At 39.6% G+C, this 21,717-nt stretch overlaps 1 protein-coding gene across 1 annotated transcript; it reads left to right on the top strand.

The window, feature by feature from the left end:
- Window positions 1-15,748: 15,748 nt before the first annotated feature.
- Window positions 15,749-16,705, top strand: LOC143393725 (olfactory receptor 10G2-like). Its single transcript, XM_076848147.1, has one exon. The coding sequence runs from the start codon at window positions 15,749-15,751 to the stop codon at window positions 16,703-16,705; it is 957 nt and encodes a 318-aa protein (XP_076704262.1).
- The last annotated feature ends 5,012 nt before the right edge of the window (window positions 16,706-21,717 follow it).

The following is a 21,717-nucleotide window of genomic DNA, read 5'->3' as shown; positions in this document are numbered from 1 at the left end:
AAAAAAAAAATCTTTGGATTACTTGACTTATAGTCATGTAATCATCCAGTGTTATATATTCCTTACTAGCTTGTGACTGATTTATATTATAAACTTTAAAACAAGCACATTACATCAGCAACAGCATTGCTTGCATGTACCTCAGCTCTTTTTCTCTTAAAAACAATAAAGTCAATTCTGAGGGTGAAGTATTTTCAAAGGCACATTTGCTAAAAAGTCCCCTATATTTTCAAAGGCATATTTGCTAACAAGTCTACTCATTCTCTGTTTTCACTATAACATAAGCAATATGAGTATAGTGATTGTTTATTCACTGACTCACCCTACCAATTGAAGGACTGCCTAGCATATCTTAGGTGCTCAATAAAAAAATTGTTCAGTCAAAAATATCCATTTCACTTTCTTTGCTAGTTCTTAACACTTAGGCACTCTTATTAATTCCAAAAGGATTGATTCAAAATTAGCTAATAGAAGAAATTAACCCCCAAAGCTAAGGGAAAAAAAAAACTATATAAAAGTAAATATATATACTAAGATACAGAGAAAGAGGAATATCTATATAAAGAAGAAATTCTGCTCTTCCTTTTATGGACAGAATATATAAGTAATGTCAAGAAAGCTTCACAGACTTTGGGATAGCAAACATGAATATCATTCAGAAAAAGAAAATCTTCAAACTGAATGGTATATTTTACTGCCTTCCATGCCCATCATGCAGTGCTTTTCTCGGAAATTTCCTGCTGGCCTCCTTCCTCCCCACTGAATGCCCTCCATTCAAGACTCACTCTCCTGTTTCACAGGCAGGAGGTCTCCTTCTCCTCCTCATCCTCTCAGTCCACCGCCTCCACTGCCTCCAACCTGCTGGGTAAATCCACCATAATGTTAAATGGTACCCAAATAACCCATCAGAGAATCACAAAAAATGAAGATAAATTTGACAGAATTAAATGAATTCTTTTCAAGCTCAGGAATTTACATTTACTTCACACATTTCAGAATTTCATAAGGGTAAATGAATTTAGAATGGAGCTCACCATTGAATAAATAAAGGCACTCACCAAGAAATCCCTCCCTTAAATAAAGAGCTTCCTCCAAAGCCAATTCTGTCTTTCATCCTTAAGATCACAGAATACAGCCGGACATGGTAGCACATACCTGTAATCCCAGCAACTCAGAAGGCTGAGACAGGAGGATCATAAGTTTGAGTCCTGCCTCAGCAACTTATCAAGACATAGTCTCAAAATACTAAAGGGGAGTACAAGAGGGGGCAAGGGGTAGGAAAGATGGTGGAATGAGATGGACATCGTACCTAGGTACATGTATGATTGCACAAATGGTGTGACCCTACTTTGGGTACAACCAGAGAAGTCAAAAGTTGTGCTCCATTTGTATACAATGAATCAAAGAGCATTTTGCTATCATGTATAACTGATTAAAACAAATAAATAAATTTTTTAAAACGGGGGTGGAGGGGCTAGGGTTGTTAGCTGAGCACAGTGGCACATGTCTGTAATTGCGGCAGCTCAGGAGGCTGAGGAAGGAGAATCACAAGTTCAAAGCTCTCTTCAGCAAAAGTGAGGTGCTAAGCAACTCAGTGAGACCCTGTCTCTAAATAAAATACAAAATAGGTCTGCAGATGTGGCTCAGTGGTCAAGTGCCCCTGAGTTCAATCCCTGATACCCAAAAATTAAGAAATAAAAAAGGCTGGGGATGTAGCTCAGTGAGTAGCCCTAGGCTCATCCCCAGTACTGAAAAAAAATAATAATAATAATAATAATAATAAAACAAGTTCTTGGAGGTACAAATAAGTAGGATAAAGAGGGAAATAGGAGAAAGAAAAAGCAGTTGACCCATTCTTCTAGCAATCAGTGGTTCAGAAAGTAATGAGACTCCCTCTCAGAGTCCTATGCTATATTATTTGAGTTTGAAGTCAGACATGTGAGTAAGCATACACTGAAAATATACTAGGACTTTTCAAGCCCACCTGTTTCCCCCGAGTTGACTTTTGAATTTTGGTGCAGCCTCAGAGGCCACATAACCATTGTGTCTCTCACAGCACACACGTAAGAGGCAGAGTCCTGCACCTGGAGCTCACTCAGGAGAAGGTAACTGTGCCCATCAGACCGACTAAGGAATGTAGAAAATCGGCCTCTCCTCTCCACACCATCCAGAACATTGTAAGACAGAAACATGGGTGCTCCACCCTCATGTTGCTGGTACCAGGACAGCCCGTTGAACCCAGAAGTCTGGTACGTGCAGTTGACCTGGATGAAGGCTCCTTCCACAGCGGTCAGCTCAGTGGGCTGCTCAACACTTTGTCCTGCAGCACCTGTGAGGGGTACCAAGACTGTTACCTGGACAGCACTCCTGGAAGCCACATGGTAATAAAAAATGATGCTTCCCTGTGGTCACAGGAAAGCTGCCACTGACAAGGGAATTGCCTGGATAGAAACAGTAAAAGAGCTGAGCATAGTGGTGCACACCTGTAATCCCAGTGGCTTGGGAGGCTGAGACAGGAAGATCGAAAGTTCAAAGCCAGCCTCAGCAATGGCAAGGCACTATCAATTTATAAACTCAATGAGACCCTGTCTCTAAATAAAATACAAAATCGGGCTGGGGATGTGGTTGAGTGCCCCTTAGTTCAATCCCCAGTACCAAAAAAAAAAAAAAAAGTAACAAAAAAAGAAGAAGCAAAACAGTAGTTATTATTGGATATTCCATAATAATTGGAATATCCTCCAAAATCCACCAGGGAAGACTCTTTGTTACAAAAGCTAGAAGTTGCAATCATTTAGCTGGAAGAAAGTTCCTGTGAAAACTGCCAGCTGTGTTTGCTATTAAGTTCAGGCTTACCTCCCACCAGCAGGGAAGCATGAAAAAGGAAAAATCCCCACATCGGCTGCAGGACACCACCAGCCTGGCACAGCCTCCCTGGCAGCTGCAGAAGACAAACCCTCCCTGTGAAGGAGGGAGGGAAGCTTCACCTGGTGAAGCCCAGAGGGACACAGGGGAGGAGCTGCTTACCTGAGGGGTGGCTTCCAGCTTCCTCCACAGGAGCAGCTGTGGGGTCCTTGTAGGAGTCTCTTCCCATGAACATTTTCAACTGCCCAACCCATGGGTTTTAATCCAAGTGATTCTGGTGAAAACTGAATAACAGAATTGCATATAAGGAACAGAGAAGCAAATGTGACCATAAAACAAAAGCAGAAGTAATCAGTTCCCCCCATACTAACAGCTTCCTTTCTCATGACATAATAAAATGAAATCCTAGCTCAATTAGAGATGAGTGTGTGTGTGCACATATTGAATACTGCATTTGTGTCATGAGTGTTTTGAAAGTTAGAAAGAGAAATTGTTTATAATTAAGTGTAATTAAAACAACAAATGTAGAAACAACCTTCAAAAGATTCAAAAGTATGGGTTGTGGCTCAGTGGCAGAGTGCTTGCCTCACACATGTGAGGCACTGTATTTCATTTTTATTTTATTTCATTTTTATTTTATTTTATTTTATTTCAATCCTAAGTACTACATAAAAATAAATAAACAAAATAAAAATATTGTGTTCATATATAACTAAAAATCATTTAGAAAAAAAAAAAGCTGGAGTCCTTCAATTGTTAATGGAGCTCTGGTTAAAAAAAAAAAAAGATTCAAAAGTAAGTTGCAGAGTGATACGTATGAAATGAGATTGTTATCATGAATATACATGTGTGTTATGAACTTTTAAAAGTGCAAGAATGCCTACAGTAAGCTGCTTATATTTGTTACGTTAGGGGTTGTGGAGGGAAAATGGAGATGGGTTATATTTTTCCTTGTTCATCTTGTATTGGTTAATGTCAAAATGACCATGATTCACTATACAAATTAAAAGAAACTAAAATTAAATGAGAACTGAAAGAAAGAAAGAGAGAGAGAAGAAAAAAAAGGAAGAAGAGAAAAAAAACTTCAACAATAACTTCAACTATATATCAATATATCACAGAAAGAAATTTCAATACTTTGCATATTTATTGGCCTCTTAATATGATTTAATAGAAAAGATGTCTATTTTTTATTGTTGTTAACTGGGATTAAACTCAGGGGCACTTGACCACTGAGCCTCATCCCCCAGGGCCCTGTTTTGTATTTTAATAGAGATACGGTCTCACTAAGTTGCTTAGCACTTGCTTTTTGCTGAGGCTGGATTTGAACTCACAATCCTCCTGCCTCAGCCTTTAGTTGTTGATGGACCTTTATTTTATTTATTTATATGCAGTGCTGATATTCGAACCCAGTGCTTGCACATGTCAGGCAAGCTTTCTATCACTGAGCTGCAACCGAGTATGGGATTTCTTTTAGGAGTGATAAAAATGTTCAGCAATTAGATAGTGATCGATATATAACTTCATAAATATATTAAGAACACCTAAATTGTACTGTTTAAAAGGTAAACTATATGGCATTTGAATTAATCTCAATAAAGCTGATGTTTTAAGCAGTACATGTGATGCATGCCTGTAATCCCAGTGACTTGGAAGACTAAGGCAGGAAGATCACAAGTTGAAGGTCACCTCAGCAATTAGGCAAGAACCTCAGCAATTCAGCAAGACCCTGTCTCAAAATTTTAAAAAATAAAAAGATATTGTGTCCATGTATAGGACACAATAGGAATGTTGCTCAATGGTATAGCACCCCTGGGTTCAATCTGCATTACCAAAATAACAACTAAAAATAAAGCTGATTTTTAAGATGCATTTAAGTGAATATTGATAGATATTGAAGAATCTTACTCTACTTGAAATTAATTTACTAAACTTCCAAAAAAGAAAAAAAAAAAATCTTACAGCCATGAGCTGAGTTCTGCTTTGGGAACCTGCTAAGATTTTGAATCTTTGCTGTTTCTTTTTGTCAAACTGAATCAGGCCCATCTTCCCTCATGGAAAACCTATGGATCTAGAATGTTAATACTGCTGCTGGATCCATGTTGATTTCAGGTCCTCCTTGTCTTTTATTATTGTTGTTTGGTTTTTTGTTTGTTTGTTTGTTAGTTGTAGTTGGACACAATACCTTTATTTTATTTTTATGTGGTGCTGAGGATCAAACCCAGCACCCAACACATGCTAGGTGAGCGCTCTACCGCTGAGCCTCAACCCCAACCCCTCTCCTTGTCTTTTATAAGTGCATATTAAACACTTTATGCATGCTGGATTCAGTCTTTCATACCGCAGACTTTTGTGAAAGAGCAAATGGATGGCTAATGTGTAGACAGAAACTGCCTGCCTTCTCATCTTACTCAATTTATCTAAACAGTACTGGGTGTTTGCCATGTTTTATAAAAAATTAGTAGAAAATGGGAAACTTTTAGTACCTATTATGAGAACATCAAAATAAACTTCATGGAACTTGGATAAAGATGGAAATAAACATGCTGAAAGCAAAAAAAAAAAATCAAAGGCAATTTATATCCCTTGTGAACCCTCTGAAATTGTTATTTTCTACTTAGTGTACAGAATAGACACTAGTACCAGGTTATACGAAATATAATACTGCCATCTGGTGGCATCACATATCATTGATGTTTTGTACATCCCCCGCAATGATTAGTTTTCCTCTCCCTATCAAAAAAAGTAGACATTTACTTAGAATCCAAACAAAAGCTGTAAATCCTCTAGTCCTTTTCAGTTGTCTCATTTTACAACTGACATTATATAAAACTAAACTAGGCAGCAAAATTATTTATGAGATTTGTTCTTACTTACGAAATTAGATTCTTTCTAAAGGTTGTTCAAAGCATGATTAACCATTGTTGAATAAGTAAAGTGCTGCTACTCTTCATCTAGCTCTATGCTGAATAGAATGGTCCAGATAAGAGGAAGTTTGGTTACTAATATACCTCTGCAGTTTAGAGGATCCATTCTGGTGGCTCTGTCTGCATATCTAAAGCATCTCTCTCTTCTCTGGCACTGATCAGGGTTTCCCACCAGGCACTTCTAACATGCTGCATTTTTTTTTCTGATACCAAGGACTGAATCCTTTACCACTGAGCTACATCCCCACCCCTTTTTATTATTTATTTTAAGACAGGATCTCATGAAGTTGCTTGGGGCCTCATTAAGTTGCTGAAGCTCATCTTGAACTTGAAATCATCTGGTCTCATCCTTCTGAGTTACTGAGATTACAGGCATGTGCCATTGCACCTGGCTGGCTTGCTACCTTTTCAGGCAAAGAGCTCCCTCCTCTGTGCCTTGCAATAAATCAACAGATGCTGGAAGCACACCCAAAGGAAGGGGCTCATGGAAACAGCGGTAAGAGATACGAAGGGACGTGGGCAGAGTATCAGCGTTGCCTGCCATGGCCTGTCTCTCTTCTAATCCTGTCTTTACACAGATGCCCAATTTTAAGACCAACTTACAATTTCAACCTGACTGTCCATTTTTCTACTTAAAATCTTCAAAGTAAAGACAGATTATTTCATTGTATAAGACCCCAACTATACCTCACTTTAATTCCACTCACAGCCTATGCTAAAGATAGTCTGTATTGCTTGTCTTTCCACATTCATGACAGGTGCTTCAGGTCTCCTTTATTTTGCTCACATTTCTTTTTTCTCTCTCCAGAAGTGTCCCTCCATGTCTACTGACCTTTAAGGAGCAGCATGAGTATGAAATTTTCCTAGCATCTGCCTTTAGCCCTGCTAAAACCATCAGTAAACATAGCTACTCTTCTTTGTGGTCTCATCTTAACCTTAACCTGTAGTTAAGATGCAACTCACCAATTTTTGCTTCCAAAAATAAACATGTGTGTGTGTGTGTGTGTGTGTGTGTGTGTGTGTTTAGTCATTGATGACCTTAAGAACTGAGGTTTTATGAAAGTAGAGAAGGAGGAGGAATCCTACTATAATAATTGAAGCGGAAAAGTCAAGATAATTAATATTAAGGAATCTCTGAAGGATTCTGTTTTTAAAGGGATGGTAGAAATAGAAAGAATGTGGATCAAATTCATAAGATACATGTAATATTTTTTATGTAATGGGACTTCATTCTCCCAAAAGAAATGTCAACAAGACATAAATCTTGAATGAGAATGAAGGGAAAGACTATCACCATGGTTTGAGCTTGGACTTAGAGCAGAAATAAAGGAAGCTTCCTAGAACAATGTGGGGCAGAGATTGGGACCCTTCATTGAATATGCTTATTTGAATTGACCCAAAATCCAAGTCACTCAGTAGCCCAGGCTGTGGTGGCTGTGGAAAAAGCCTGGCCGTGGTGGTGAGAGAAGAAAGACTTCTGTCCTACACCAGACAAAAAGAGGTGATGCCTAAGTGAGGAGAACTTGCTCTTGGCACCGAGGCAGACAGAGATGGAAAAACATCTTCTGGAACACCACCTACACTGTGAAGCCAAAGATCACATGACTCACCTGCTGAAAATAATTTTCCAAATTTACTTTCCTAGAGAATGTTGCCATTGTACTGACCTCTAGGAATGGATCAGTCCCTAGGTCCTTGGACCTTCCACACAGTAAGAGTCATGATGGAACAAGAACATTTTCACTGTAGCTGCACAGAGACTCCTGAAATTTGACTCTAATATTAAAAGCTTCCTCCTTATTTTATCCCACAAGGTAAGTTGAAACATGCCAGTTCCTTGTATTCCTCCCAGCTATAGGATATACAATTGTACATCTGTCTGTCCTTTATACATTAAGTAATATTTTTTTACATACCTTGAGGTACTTTGATTTGTGTGAACAGGTCCTCATCCCTGGCTACCTAAAGCATCAATATGCTGAGGAGGATAGAGAGTTGTGTCAAGACAGATCAGGATGGCAATGTTAAAGTAGAAATAAATGAGAAAATTGCTTTTTAGTTTTTGGTGGCCAAAATAGATTTTCATGTCTGCAGCAAGACAACCAACTTGAAAGTTAGGATTTGTCATGAGACCAAAAATCCCAAATTACTTTCTCTCTCATTGTAACACATCAAGCTAGTCTTGGTAGATTTAATGGGCAGAACTTATATGGTGAAGTCTTCAAGCAAATTGAATTAAGTGAAAGCAAGAAATTTTTACCCCTGAAAATTTGGGAAGAATGTAGAGAAAAAAAGGGAAAAAGAGGTAGATAAGGCTAACATTATCTATGCCAGGTCTCGTGTTTTCCCCAACTTGAAACCAAACCTCAGAACAAGTGAGAACCTTAAGGAGTATTTAGCAACCAAAGTCACCAAAAATCATAGCATGTTTGTGTGGAAATGGCACAGAAGGGCTCCCAAACCTTACTCTGGTTTTCCATTCATAGTATAAGGGACAAAAATATAGAAAACTGGTTTCCAGTACCAAGAAATAAGGGAACCAAAAGTGCCTGAATGTTTTTCTAGGGAAGACAGAGGAGCATGGGGAATTATAGACAGTGCTAGGACTAAAGTCCCCTGCTGGGTGGGTTCCTGTGCTCTCCATCAGAAGAACCAGATAAGGGGCTGGGATTGTGGCTCAGCTGTGGAGCGCTCCCCTAGCACGGGCAGGACCCGGGTTCGATCCTCAGCACCACATGAAAAATTAAGGCATTGTGTTGTGTCCAAGAAGAAGAAGAACCAGATAAATGCATAAGGAGGCTCTTGACTGGGGGCTTATTCTGGAGCAAGAAGGAAGACACAGCAGCACTATCAGGCTGGTCAAAGGACAGAGATATATAGCTTTTATTGCATCCATGGGGTAGGCAGGGCCCAGTCTGTTATTGTCATCACATGCAGAAGTGGAAATTAGTTGTGCTCTTCTTTTTCTTTTTTTTTTTTTTAATATTTATTTATTTTAGTTCTCGGCGGACACAACATCTTTGTTTTGTATGTGGTGCTGAGGATCGAACCCGGGCCGCACGCATGCCAGGCGAGCGCGCTACCTCTTGAGCCACATCCCCAGCCCTGGTTGTGCTCTTCTTCATCATGACCCTTCATGTGTCCCATGTCTCACTACCATCTTAAGTCTTCACCTGCAGGGGAGGGGAGGGTTTACTATGCTAAAAGTAAAGGTAATTGCAGGTTACTTTAGTGACTACTCTACACATGTGTTTGCCTCTCGCCATCTTTTTTTTTTTTAAAGTAGAAATTTGTGCTCCTTTTTTTTTTTTTAGACCTTTATTTTATTTATTTATATGCAATGCTGAGAATCGAACCCAGGGCCTCACATGTGCTAGGCAAGCGCTCTACCACTGTGCCACAACCCTAGCCCCATGGGGTATGCTCTTTTTCATCTGGGAAATCCCTAATATTATTTTCAGAACAGAGCAGGCTATTGTCCTGTCTCAGTGGGTTTGATTTTAATGACCTTGTCTCGTTTTCTCTGACTCCTTGGCATTTCTGCAGGCCACACAGTCTCAGAAGGCTGAGCTAACTTCCCAACCTCCTATCTCCAGGACATTATCTCACTTCCTTAGCCTTGAAGACTGTTCCACTTTTTAACTCCTAATTTCCTAGTCGTCTGATAACAATATAAGATTGAGACTTAGCCTCTGTCTCATTCTCCCCTGATTTGATTCCCTTAGTCTTAAGGAAGTCCTACTTTTCAAGGGGAAAGGAGGTGACCCTGACTGTCTCCAAAGCAAAATCACCACAGAATGAATGTATTGACTTCCAGAACAAAGCCAAGAACAGGAGCTGTGAGTTCTGGACAGTGGCATGCTGGTAAATGATTAGAATTGGTTCCAAAAAATAATAAATATAACCAGGCATGGTGGTGCATACCTTTAATCCTAGCTACTCAGGAAGTTGAGGAAAGAAGGTCAAAACTATGAGACCAGCCTGGGCAATTTAGTGAAACCCCATCTGAAAATAAAAAATAAATAAAGAGCTAGGCATGGTGGCATATACCTGTACTCCCAGCAACTCGGGCGAGGGGTGGAGAGGTGGTTAAAGCAAGAGGATCCCAAGTTTGAGGCCAGATTCTACTACGTATCCAGACCCTCAGCAACTTAGCAAGACCCTGTCTCAAAATAAAAATTTTTGAAAAAAATTGGGAATAAATATAACTCAGTGGAAGAACATAATGGATTCAATTTCCAGTGCCACAAAAGGAAAGCAAATTAAAAAAAAAAAAAAAGGCAATACAAGTGAAAATAGACAAAGACGATTACAATAAATAAGATGTTTCTGGATAGCAAAAGAAAACAATCAACATAATGAAGAGATAACTTACAGAAAAGAAAAATATACAAAAAACTCAATGCAACAGAAAAAAATCCAATTAAAAAATGGACAAGTGACCTAACTAGATAATTCATTAAGTGAAATAAATCAGGCACAGAAAGACAAATATTGCATGTTCTCACTCATGGGAAAGCTAAGAAAGTTGATTTCCTAACAGTAAGAGTAGAATAGTGATCACTACAGGATAAGGAGGGTAGCCTCTAAGTACAGATAGGAAAGGGAAGAGAGAATACAGAGAGGTTTGATAACGGTATGAAAACAAATTTAGCTAAGAGGTTAAGTCTTAGTGTTCTACAGCAGAGTGGGGTGAGTATAGCTCACACTAATTTAATATTATATACTAATTTATTATATCAAAGAAGTAGGAGAAAGGAGTTCAAAGGCTCCCATTAAACTGATTAATGTTTAAGAAGGAAATGCTAATTACCTTGATTTGATCACTACACCTTATATACACATATCAAATTATCACACTGTAGTCAATGGATATGTACAATTATTATACATTAATTTTAGAATTAAATTAAAATTTTAAAAAGCATTGATTTGTAGTGTCTTCCAGTTTCCTTGGTGTAAATTCTACCATGACAGCCAATTTCAATACAGCACCTCTGCACATGGAGTTGGTAAGAGAAGTGTGGTAGCACACTATTATGTGGTAATTACATCATAAAAATATGATAGATGTGAAGAAATGCATAGATATTAGCAAAATATAGTCAAATAATTAGAAAGTGATGTGTTTAATATTACATTTGTTTAAGTATAATTTAATTGAAAGTGTGTATTTAATTGCAAATGTATATTTTAATTGCAACTTTAATAAAGAGCTTACAGAACTTCTGAAAATTTAACAATCAGCTATTGTAAGCCAGTATAAGCCAACTCCAGCACACAATTGATTTCAACTATGAATAGGAGAAAATCATACCAAGAATCTAGATGTCACCATCCTCACCTATATGGCCCAAGGAGCCAACCCAACCTGCCATATCCCAAGAAAGAAGAGCAAGTATCCAAAAAATTTGCAGCCATCCTTATTCCCCAATGCTACAAGAACAATGGAGTCATTCAAGAGATAACTAACTTTATTCAACGGAGCTAAAATTTGAGAGATTTTTTTTTTCTCAGTATCAAGAGAAGTGAAAAGATGTAAGGAAAACTGGCTTAATTATTGAAAATTAAGTACAATTTCCATGCACTTCTGCGTATAATGTGGATAAATGTGTTACTCCCACAACACTTCAAAGAAAGGAATCACAGAAGTTAAAGATTATCCAAATTGATAATACTGTTCCTCACAGCTCACTTTCTAAATGTGTAGACATGATTCCTGCTCGCTGTCAAAACAAAGCATAATGAGGTCCTGGGGAACATAGTTCTCATGGGAGAAATGCTTCTGAGTAGAACTCCCAAGAGGTGAAGAGTGCTTTCCAAATCTCTCAACAGTGTTTTTTTAAATCTGGATCAAAGGAGATCTAGCTAATAATGAAGCTGATTCAAGCCCATAAGCAGAGTAATCACACTCTATAAAGAATTTCCAAGAGCTGGAGGTCTCATAGATTCTTAAATCAGTCCATGGTTGGCTCCCCTGGAAAGTTCTGATTCTATTCCAAAACAGAGATCTGGTAGCCCATTTCCACAAGACAAAGGCATGCTCTGAAGGGCGCTGTCCTCGCCTGCTGGACCATCTGAGAGCAGACCCCACCTCCAAGATATTGCTGCTGTGTCCTTGTGAGTCCAAGAAGGAAATCGTTCTTAAAGCTGGGTCAGTTCTCAATAGGAACAAATGATTAATTTCTAGACTTTAAAAGTTATAGCAGCCAGGTGCAGTGGCACACGCTTGTAATCCCAGCAGCTCGGGAAGCTGAGACATGGGGATCACCAGTTGAAAGCCAGCCTCAGCAACAGTGAGGTACTAAAGGCTGGGGCTGTAGCTCATTGGTAGAGCACCCGCTTCACATGTGTGAGGCACTGGGTTCAATCATCAGCACCAAATAAAAATAAATAAAGATATTGTGTCCATCTACAATAAAAAGTATTTAAAAAAAAAAGTGAGGTACTAAGCAACTCAGTGAGACCCTTCTCTAAATAAAATACAAAATAGGGCTGGGAATGTGGCTCAGTGGTCGAGTGCCCCTGAGTTCAATCCCCGGTACCCAAAAAAAAGTTGTAGTAGTTTTGTCAAAAAAACAATATTTAGTCTGTCTTTTTTCCGTAACTGTTTCTTCAGTTCATCTTCTACTCCCAGAGTTAATTGATTAGGCATATTAATATTTTTTGTACTGACAACAGAACCCAGGGGTTGCATCCTCAGCCCTTTTTATTTTATACTTTGAGACAGAGCCTCACTAAATTGCTGAGGGCCTGGCTACACTGCTGAGGCTAACCTCAAAAGTGCAATCCTCCTGCATCAGCACCCCCCCACCAGTCACTAGGATAACAGGTGTGCACCACCACATCTGGCTATTCTTTGATTTTGTGCAAGGTGAGAAAAGGCACCACCTCTAAGGGTTTAGGAAATCAGCCTTCTAGTGAAAGGAGCACAACAAACTTCTACCTTGTAGATTCCAGCCCCACCCAGTATGAGGGTCCTGGTCCTACACCTCACTCATTCCTTCCCTGGGATCCTCTCCCTTGAATCCCTAGTCCAGAGCCCCTGCATCCTGCTGTTTTGATTATCGATTCTATGAGTGATGTCACTAGATTCTTATTTTCTTTCATAAAATACTTTTAATATTAAATTACAACTATTTTATAAGATGAACTTACCCATACTAAATACTATTTAAAACAAAAAAAAAATAGAATATATATTCAATTAGCCAAGATATAGATATTTTAAAATATTTTTGACTGATGAATCCAAATTTTCTTCACTCCCCAAATTTACATACCTAAGATTCCACAGCTCCAAAAGATTAGTAAGCCTATAATAAAATGTTACATTTTAAAACATTTTCTAAAATTGCTCTGTCTTAGTTACTCAGTCCTGCAAACACTCTCCCAGCTGGACATGGCTTTCCACTTCCAGGAAGTCTTCTCTACCCACCTCCCCAGTCTGTCGCCTACTATGACTCCACCCCAAATCGAAACCACCACCTCTGCTGTCACTCCTCTGAAAAGGAGCCTGTTCTGGGGCCACCAACCATAACCACATGGACGTCCCTACCCTGCCAGCCAGGATGCCCAGGGCCAGACAGGAAAGGAGCAAGTAGAAGGAGCCCTCTCCCTGCAGACCACTGGGGAAAATGCACCTGGACTCGTGCACCACAGCCAGGGGAGAATCCAGATTGGTGAAAAAAGACATTTTTATTATAGATAAGGATTCATCATGTACATTATTTTCATTATATATGAATACCCAAATAATTGTCGTCTCATTAGTATAATCCTGGTATAATTTGATTTGTGAAAACTAGATTTTCATTACAAAAATTAAAAAATACATAATTTGCCCAAGATAGAAGTACATTTATGGTACATATTTCCTATTACTGATAGAAAACAAATTTGGCTAATAATTGACACCATATACATGCTCTCAAACTGTGCCATCTCTTTTACTTCTAGCCAAAGACAGTACCACCATCCATCGTCCTAAAAGAAATCAATGTATTCTTCCTTCTGAATATAAGGTAATAAAAATTTAATATAGTCTTCTGTTTGTGGAAAAAAGTCTATAATCAATATTTCTATGGATCCTATAAAGTAGGATACATTTATATTATTAATAATTACTGGATATTATAATTTGCAGTTAATTATTTTTAAATAATAATAAAGGTAAAACATGTTTGAGACTGGTGCTGAGATCTCTACGTAATTAGACTCTTACTAGTTTTGGGGGGGAAGTTTTTTTGTTTTGTTTTATTTTTGAGACAGGGTCTCGCTAACTTGCTTAGGGCCTCACTAAGTTGCTGAGGCTGATTTTGACTATCGATCTTCCTGTCTCAACCTCCAGAGCCGCTGGGATGACAGGCTGAGCCACCGTGCCCAGCATTAGTTTACTTTTTGTTGTTTCTGAAAAGATGCAAAGCAGTAGATATGTAAGCTGAACAAATCTAATGATTTAATAAACAACTTAAGGATTATAGTCAATTATGTTGTTTTATATTTAACAATATAATTGCTTAGCAATTTGCTTAGATAAATATGTTAACTTTCTGTACTATAGTAACCATTTTACTATCTATATATCTCTCAGAAGATCATGTTGTATACCTTAAATAAACACAATAATTTTTGTGGTACTGGGTATTTTTCTCAGGGGTACATCCCCAGCATTTTGATTTCTTATATTGAGACAGCATCTTACTATGTTGCCCAGGCTGCCTGGAACTTTGATGTTCCTCCTTCAGCCTCCCAAATAGCTGGGATTACAGGCATGTATCACTACACCAAGCTAGCAAACAGTTCTTATTATTATACTGCAATTGTCTTTTACAATATAAGTTCTTATTTCTTGGAGGATAGTCTTCTAGAGCAGGAGAACTCTTCCCAAAAGAGAAGACAGCCAGAGTGAATCTTGAGGCACAAAGGTAAGTTAAAATGAATCTGGGGCTGAGAGTGTAGTTCTGTGGTAGGACGCTTGCCCCAGCATCGCAGAACGGTTGGATTCCACCCCAAACAAAAGATGAATCAGGTTACTCATACTTCCAGAAGGAAGAAGTGTATTGTCCCCTGAGGACATAGATAAAAAGAAGACTATAGAAACATTCGAATTCAGCAGGAAATGGTGTGGCATGTCTGTAATCCCAGCAGCTCAGGAGGGTGAGGCAAAAGGTTTGCCCCTTCAAAGCCAGCCTCAGCAAAGAGAGGCGCTAAGCAACTCAGTGAGACCCTGTTTCTAAATAAAAATACAAAATAGGGCTGGAAATGTGGCTCAGTGGTCAAGTGCCCCTGAGTTCAGTCCCTGGTACCAAAAAAAGAAAAAAGAAAGCAGAGAAAAGAAAGAAACGTGCAAATTCAGTTGGTAAGGATAATCAAAAGTTCAGGGTCATCCTAAGTAAATTAGAAAGACTGTGTCTCAAAAATAAATAATAAAAAGGAATGGGGGTTTAGCTCAGGGGTATAACACCCTGGGTTCAATCCAGCATGTTAAAACACCAGAAGCAAACACCAGATCACAAATGTTCATACAGAGTCCTCATGGGAAGAGACAGTTTGAAGATATTAAGTCAGAAACCAACAGCAGTGATGGCAAATGTGGAGTAATTGTTCCATGCTACTCCATACCACAAAAATTCCTTTCTATGTGGTCCCTCTTTCAGACACAAAGCCATCATATGCATTTCTATGCACACACATCCCTGTGCTTGGCCTTCCAACATTTTTGTACAATGTCTCCCTTTAAAGGAATATTTCAGGACACCTGGAAACCAACTAGTTTCAGAGGGTTGTCTTGCCAAGCAAACTCAGATGATTGACAGCAAATGCTTTCTATCTAAATGTAGAAGTCCTCCAGTTACCTTCTAGGCTCTGGTCACTAAACAAAAAGATTCTCTAACCTCCTCACTGTGTTGTTTCCCATGTCTGACTTCACCATTCATCTTGGCAGACTGAAGAAAAACATGAGAAGAAACAAAAACACATCGCTGGACACCACAGTGACAGATTTCATTCTCTTGGGTTTGTCTCATCCCCCAAATCTAAGAACCCTCCTCTTCCTGGTCTTCTTCATCATTTACATCCTGACCCAGCTGGGGAACCTGCTCATTCTGCTCACGGTGTGGGCTGACCCGAAGCTCCATGCACGTCCCATGTACATTCTTCTGGGAGTGCTCTCATTCCTGGACATGTGGCTCTCTTCCGTCATAGTTCCCCGAATTATTTTAAGCTTCACTCCTGCTAGTAAATCTATCCCACTTGGTGGCTGTGTGGCTCAGCTTTATTTCTTTCACTTCCTGGGCAGCACTCAGTGCTTCCTCTACACCTTGATGGCCTATGACAGATACCTGGCAATATGTCAGCCCCTGCGCTACCCACTGCTCATGAATGGCAGGTTATGCACCATCCTTGTGTCTGGAGCTTGGGTGGCTGGCTCCATCCATGGCTCTATACAGGCCACCTTGACCTTCCGCCTGCCCTACTGTGGGCCCAACCAGGTGGATTATTTTTTCTGTGACATCCCAGCAGTGTTGAGACTGGCCTGTGCTGACACCACTGTCAATGAACTTGTGACCTTTGTGGACATTGGAGTAGTGGCCGCCAGTTGCTTCATGCTGATCCTGCTCTCCTATGCCAACATAGTCCATGCCATCCTCAAGATTCGTACTGCTGATGGGAGGCGCCGGGCCTTCTCCACCTGTGGCTCCCACCTAACCGTGGTCACAGTCTACTATGTTCCCTGTATTTTCATCTACCTCCGGGCTGGCTCCAAGAGCCCCCTGGATGGAGCAGTGGCTGTGTTTTACACCGTGGTCACTCCATTACTGAACCCCCTCATCTACACCCTGAGGAACCAGGAAGTGAAGTCTGCTCTGAAGAGGATAACAGCAGGTCGAGGGACTGTGAATGAAAATAAGTAGCTACAGATTCAGGAACCACCTTGTCACCATCACTACCCTGCTTTCAGCTGCTGCTGCATGTGACAAATGCTTAACAAACAGATATTGAAGTAAGCTGAACTCAATGTAATTCTCCTAGAAAGAAAAGCTCCTGGTGCTACCTTCAATCCCAACAAATTGTCCATAGTTGTTCTGACCCATGCCTCAGAAGAATGCATATTCTGGCTATGAAGAATGAATGCTTTACTTAGAAGGAGGGGGAATCATTCCAGGTAAATTTGGGAGAAAAAAGGTCAGGTATGGTGGTGCACACCTGTAACCCCAGCTACTTGGGAGGCTGAGGGAGGAGGATCACAAGTTTGAAAACAGTCTGTGTGATTTAGTAAGACCCTGTCTCAAAATAAAAGGGTTGGGAATGTAGTTCAGTGGTGGCCCACTTGCCTACCATGCATGAGTTCCTGGGTTCAATTTTCAGCACTATGAGTAAAAATAGGTGTGGGGAGAGGCCAACATAATAGAGCCCCATTGCCTGTCATCTATTTGCACTCCTCCTAATTTCCCAAACTGCACATAAATAAACCCAGACCTCTTAACTTAGAATTTAAAGTTATATATATATATATATATATATATATATATATATATATATATATATATATATCACCTCTGCACACTTCATCTCCCAAAACATCTCTATCTCCCTCTTCTCCCTCAACCTCATTAATCTAACTGTCATTCCTTAAACATTCTCTGTACTTTCCTGCCTCAGAGACTTTGATTAAGATGGTTCCTTATCTGGAGTGCCTTTCTTCTGTCTCCCTATTGGTGAGCTGGAGTTTTATGCTTCTTTCAAGGCCCAGGAAAAATCCTCACTCTACAAGAAGCTTTCTCTGATTCTCCTAGTCATGACTATATCCTCCTCCTGTATTCCTGTAATACTTTGAACTTTATAATGGTGCTTCTCCTTGGTTAGATAGGGGTCCTGGAGAACAAAAAGCAGGTTGCATTGGTGTTTGTGGGAGTCCAACCTCACACGTGACTGAGTCACACTCCCCAGCTGGGTGCTGAGGCGCTCAGTCACAGAAATGTGGCAGAGCTTTCCTCACCCTTCTTGGGTTCAAGGGATGGTGTCTCGTGCCTGGGTGTGTCTTGCCACATCCCCATGGGTGGAGCTATGCTCACTTGTTCCTTTGTAATATAACCCCTTGCCCTGTTTAGGATAGAATCTTCCATGGAAGTACCTTGTGTGTGTCTCCTCCTCTTACTGTGCCCTTGGGTGTGGCCTACCAAGATGTCAGTCAACCTGCTGACAGTGGACATCATGAGGATAGACTCAGCCCCCTGAAACCTGACCCCTTGCCTCATTTGAATAGCTTCTCCTCAATAAAATGGGTCATCGTGCGCTCGCTCTCTCTCTCTTTCTGCAGACCCTTAAGGTCAGAGAAGCCATCACAATAAAAAAGGTATTTGTGTCTCTTGTGTGGTTATTTTGCGCAGCCCAGTCAGCCCAGTTTACCTGGAGTGATCCCTGAGCCTTTTAGTCGCAAGAACAGAAACCCAACAGGTGTTTGTGTTGCAACAACATCCTAATATCTACCAGGAGCTACTTGTCATGGAGATGGCTAGCTGTACACTGAAATCTATGCTCTCCTTTTTCCCTGATTATACAGACATCTGGAGCTGTAATGTGGCTGCCCTCCAATGGGCCCACAATAATTTAATAAAGTTGGAATGGCTATGTTTTTTTAAACAGTCAATAGTGACATAAATAAAAATCACGTTAAGTGACAGGTGCGGTGGTGCACGCCTGTAATCCCAGCGACTCAGGAGGCTGAGACAGGAGGATCCTGAGTTCAAAGCCAGCCTCAGCAAAAGCAAGTCACTAAGCAACTCAGTGAGACCCTGTCTCTAAATAAAATACAACATAGCTGGGGATGTGGCTCAGCGGTTGAGTGCCCCTGAGTTCAATCCCCAATACCAAATAAAATAAAATAAAATAAAATCATGTTAAACAAAAACCTGAGTTAATAGACATGGGGTTTGTATAAAATGTAAGTTTGGATACCTTGTCAGGAATGGTGACTTGGCTCAGGATCTCTGACTGTCTCACAGTAGGAGTTTGATCTTGTGCTGGGAACTTCCTGTGCAAAGGCTTCAGGTCAAGATTGCCCAGTTGCTATGGTGGCACCATGCTTAAAGAGGTTCTATACAAGGTTATCAGTATTGACCATGAGTTCAGCTGCCAGAAGTAGAGAATTATGAGCACAAAAAGATAACTATAATTTATTGCTAGTACTTCATCCTTCAGCCTGCCTTCTTTAAAGAACCTTTCTCACAGAATACCCTTTTGATGATAAAACCTATATAATAAATGTGTTGAGCTAGCTCTGGATCATTGTTCCCTCATCAAAGGTGATGTCCCAAATGGCCCCAGCTTTCTCTATGTTCGTTTGTTTGCCTTTTCTAATCCCCCATCACCCCTCACTGGTTTCTGAATTAATGGCCTTGCAGGTCACATCAAAACCTCATTACTATTGTCAAATGGATGAGATGTTGTTAAAGCCATGAGATCCTGGGTTTATACTGAAGTTTTTTGGGGTTTTTTTTTTTTTGTTGTTGTTGTTGTTGTTGTTTTTAAAGAGAGAGAGAGAATTTTTTAATATTTATTTTTCAGTTTTCGACGGACACAACATTTTTGTATGTGGTGCTGAGGATCGAACCCGGGCCACACATATGCCAGGCGAGCGTGCTACCACTTGAGCCACATCCCCAGCCCTATACTGAAGTTTGAGACATAAAACCTGACTTCTCAAAGGTATACATACTATTACTAATGTCATAAATACTAACATAAAACTCACATAAAATACAGCATGATTTTTGTGGAACAGCAGCTAACCAGAATTCATTCAGTTTCAACACACAGAAGTGTGTCAGTTCAAACCATGAAATTAGAATAAGTTGTGAACAACTTAAAATGGAACTAGAGAATATCATGCTAAGCAAAATAAGCCAATCCCACAAAACCAAAGGCTAAATGTTTTCTCTGATATGAGGATAAAGTTACTTTGGATTAGACAGAGGGGAGTGAAGGGAGGGGAAAGGGTAAGAGGGTAGGAAGGATAGTAAAATGAATCAGACATTATTACCCTATGTGCATATATGACTATATCACTGGTATGATTCTACATCATATACAACCAGAAGAAAGAGAAATTATACTCCATTTATGTATGATGTATCAAAGTGCATTCTACTGTCATGTATAACTACTTAGAACAAAATTTTTAAAAAAGTAAAGAAAAGACTCCCATCTTATCAGCAGGATCTTAACCAACATTGTTAAGGAAATGATTAAAACACATTAGATGAGAATGATTGATTCACCCTCTGATCATTTCAGACATCTTGCCATTATGTTGCTGAAGGACACTTAGGTAAAAGCTTTTCTGGAGGGACCCAGTGTTTCTGCTAATTTGAAATAGAACATTCTCTGATCTAGTCCTAGTATGTCCATTACAGAGATATCATGATCTAGTGGAGTAGAGAGAGCAAAGATTTTAATGAAAGACACTGGATTTGAGTCCTGATTCTGCCACTTACTATTTATATGACCCTGTGCTAAATTCTAATTAAACTCTCTGAGCTTAATTGCCTCATCTGTAAAATAAGGATATTCATATCCACCTCAATATTTTTGGATATAGATTAAATAAATTAGTATATGTAAAGCTCTTAAACATAATAAGCATTAAATAAATTATAATAAACATCATCATCCTTGCTCTGTACTAGTTGTATGAATATCTGAAGATTCCAAATCAGGAAATGTCAAAAACTTGAGAACTGGGGCTACAGTCTAAGATGGCCAAACCTGGATATCTGTGAAACCAGAAAAATTCTCTCTGGTAAAAATGGCCACAATCCCCTACAGGAGGCAGAATGAGCCATTCTACTGGAGGTGACCAATGAGACTAAAAAGATACATTTTAAAAGAATTGGCTTTTCATCAAAGGAAAACATAAAGAAACAAAGATAGAGATCCACCAAGTAACCACAATGGTACAGCACACAATTTGGACCAAATGATGTCTCTTTCTGATGGGGAAAATAAAATTTCCCAGTCCCCAGAGCTACCTTCCAATTAGATTCATTCCCAGTTTCTGACCAGTCCAAGTCTCCATGAGATCTGGCTCTGTGGCAGGTCCTGTTTTCTAGGTAATCTGATTGTTAGTAGTTATATATTTTGAACTTTTCACCTTTAAATATTAAATGGAGTTTATTACTTAAGCTAATCTTGATGTATTTCTGTTCTTTGAAGCATTCCCTTAGACAAAGGTATGTGGGATTCACCAATAATCAAAATCATCTTTATTAATTTGGTCATTTAAAGATTACCTCCCAGAATCATGCCTAAAAAGACAAGAGGAGGAAAAAATGGATTTCCCAAGTTGCTCCTTGGTTTAAAGATGATATTTGTGAGGAAGGAAACACAGATCCAAAGTCAACAACAAGCTCATCTAAACCCCAAAGACTGTGTCCCACCTGACATTATAAAATTTTTAAAAGTTAGAAAACTAAGGAGTCTCCCAGGAAACAGATTATGGATATTAGTCCTGCCTTACCACAGGGTGCTATTATAATATTCCCTGAGCCAAAGGTCTCACACACCATAACTGACCCTTGGGAAAACAAAAGAAGCAACAGAACTCAGGAGGGACCAACTTAGTAGTTACCTTCAGTAGGAGCCACAAATCTTCCCCCAGTTCATAAGGAAGCTGGGAGAATATCTACAAAAAGCAGGCAAATAAAAAGTAATTCAAGTTTCGGTAGTTGGACCTGGACTTTGATTCAGCCAGAACTGGTTGAATCTCCTGCCATGAGCTCTTCATAAGATCCACTGCTGGCCCTGTGAGTTACTGAGATCTCTCTAGCAACAGATTTGCATTCCTTCCCACAGATTGCAAAAGGATTTTCAGTGGATGCTGATACCACCAGGTGAGAGTTACTCCTTCCTCTCCAACTAGCACCTT

The sequence above is a fragment of the Callospermophilus lateralis genome, chromosome 3 (assembly GCF_048772815.1).
Source record: "Callospermophilus lateralis isolate mCalLat2 chromosome 3, mCalLat2.hap1, whole genome shotgun sequence".
Taxonomy (NCBI): Eukaryota; Metazoa; Chordata; class Mammalia; order Rodentia; family Sciuridae; genus Callospermophilus; species Callospermophilus lateralis.
Note: the sequence above shows the minus strand (reverse complement) of the source record. Positions and strands in the feature narration are given on the sequence as shown.

Bases quoted from the DNA above. Each gene is read 5' to 3' on its own strand.
- LOC143393725 (XM_076848147.1), top strand. From the start codon at position 15,749: ATGAGAAGAAACAAAAACACATCGCTGGACACCACAGTGACAGATTTC.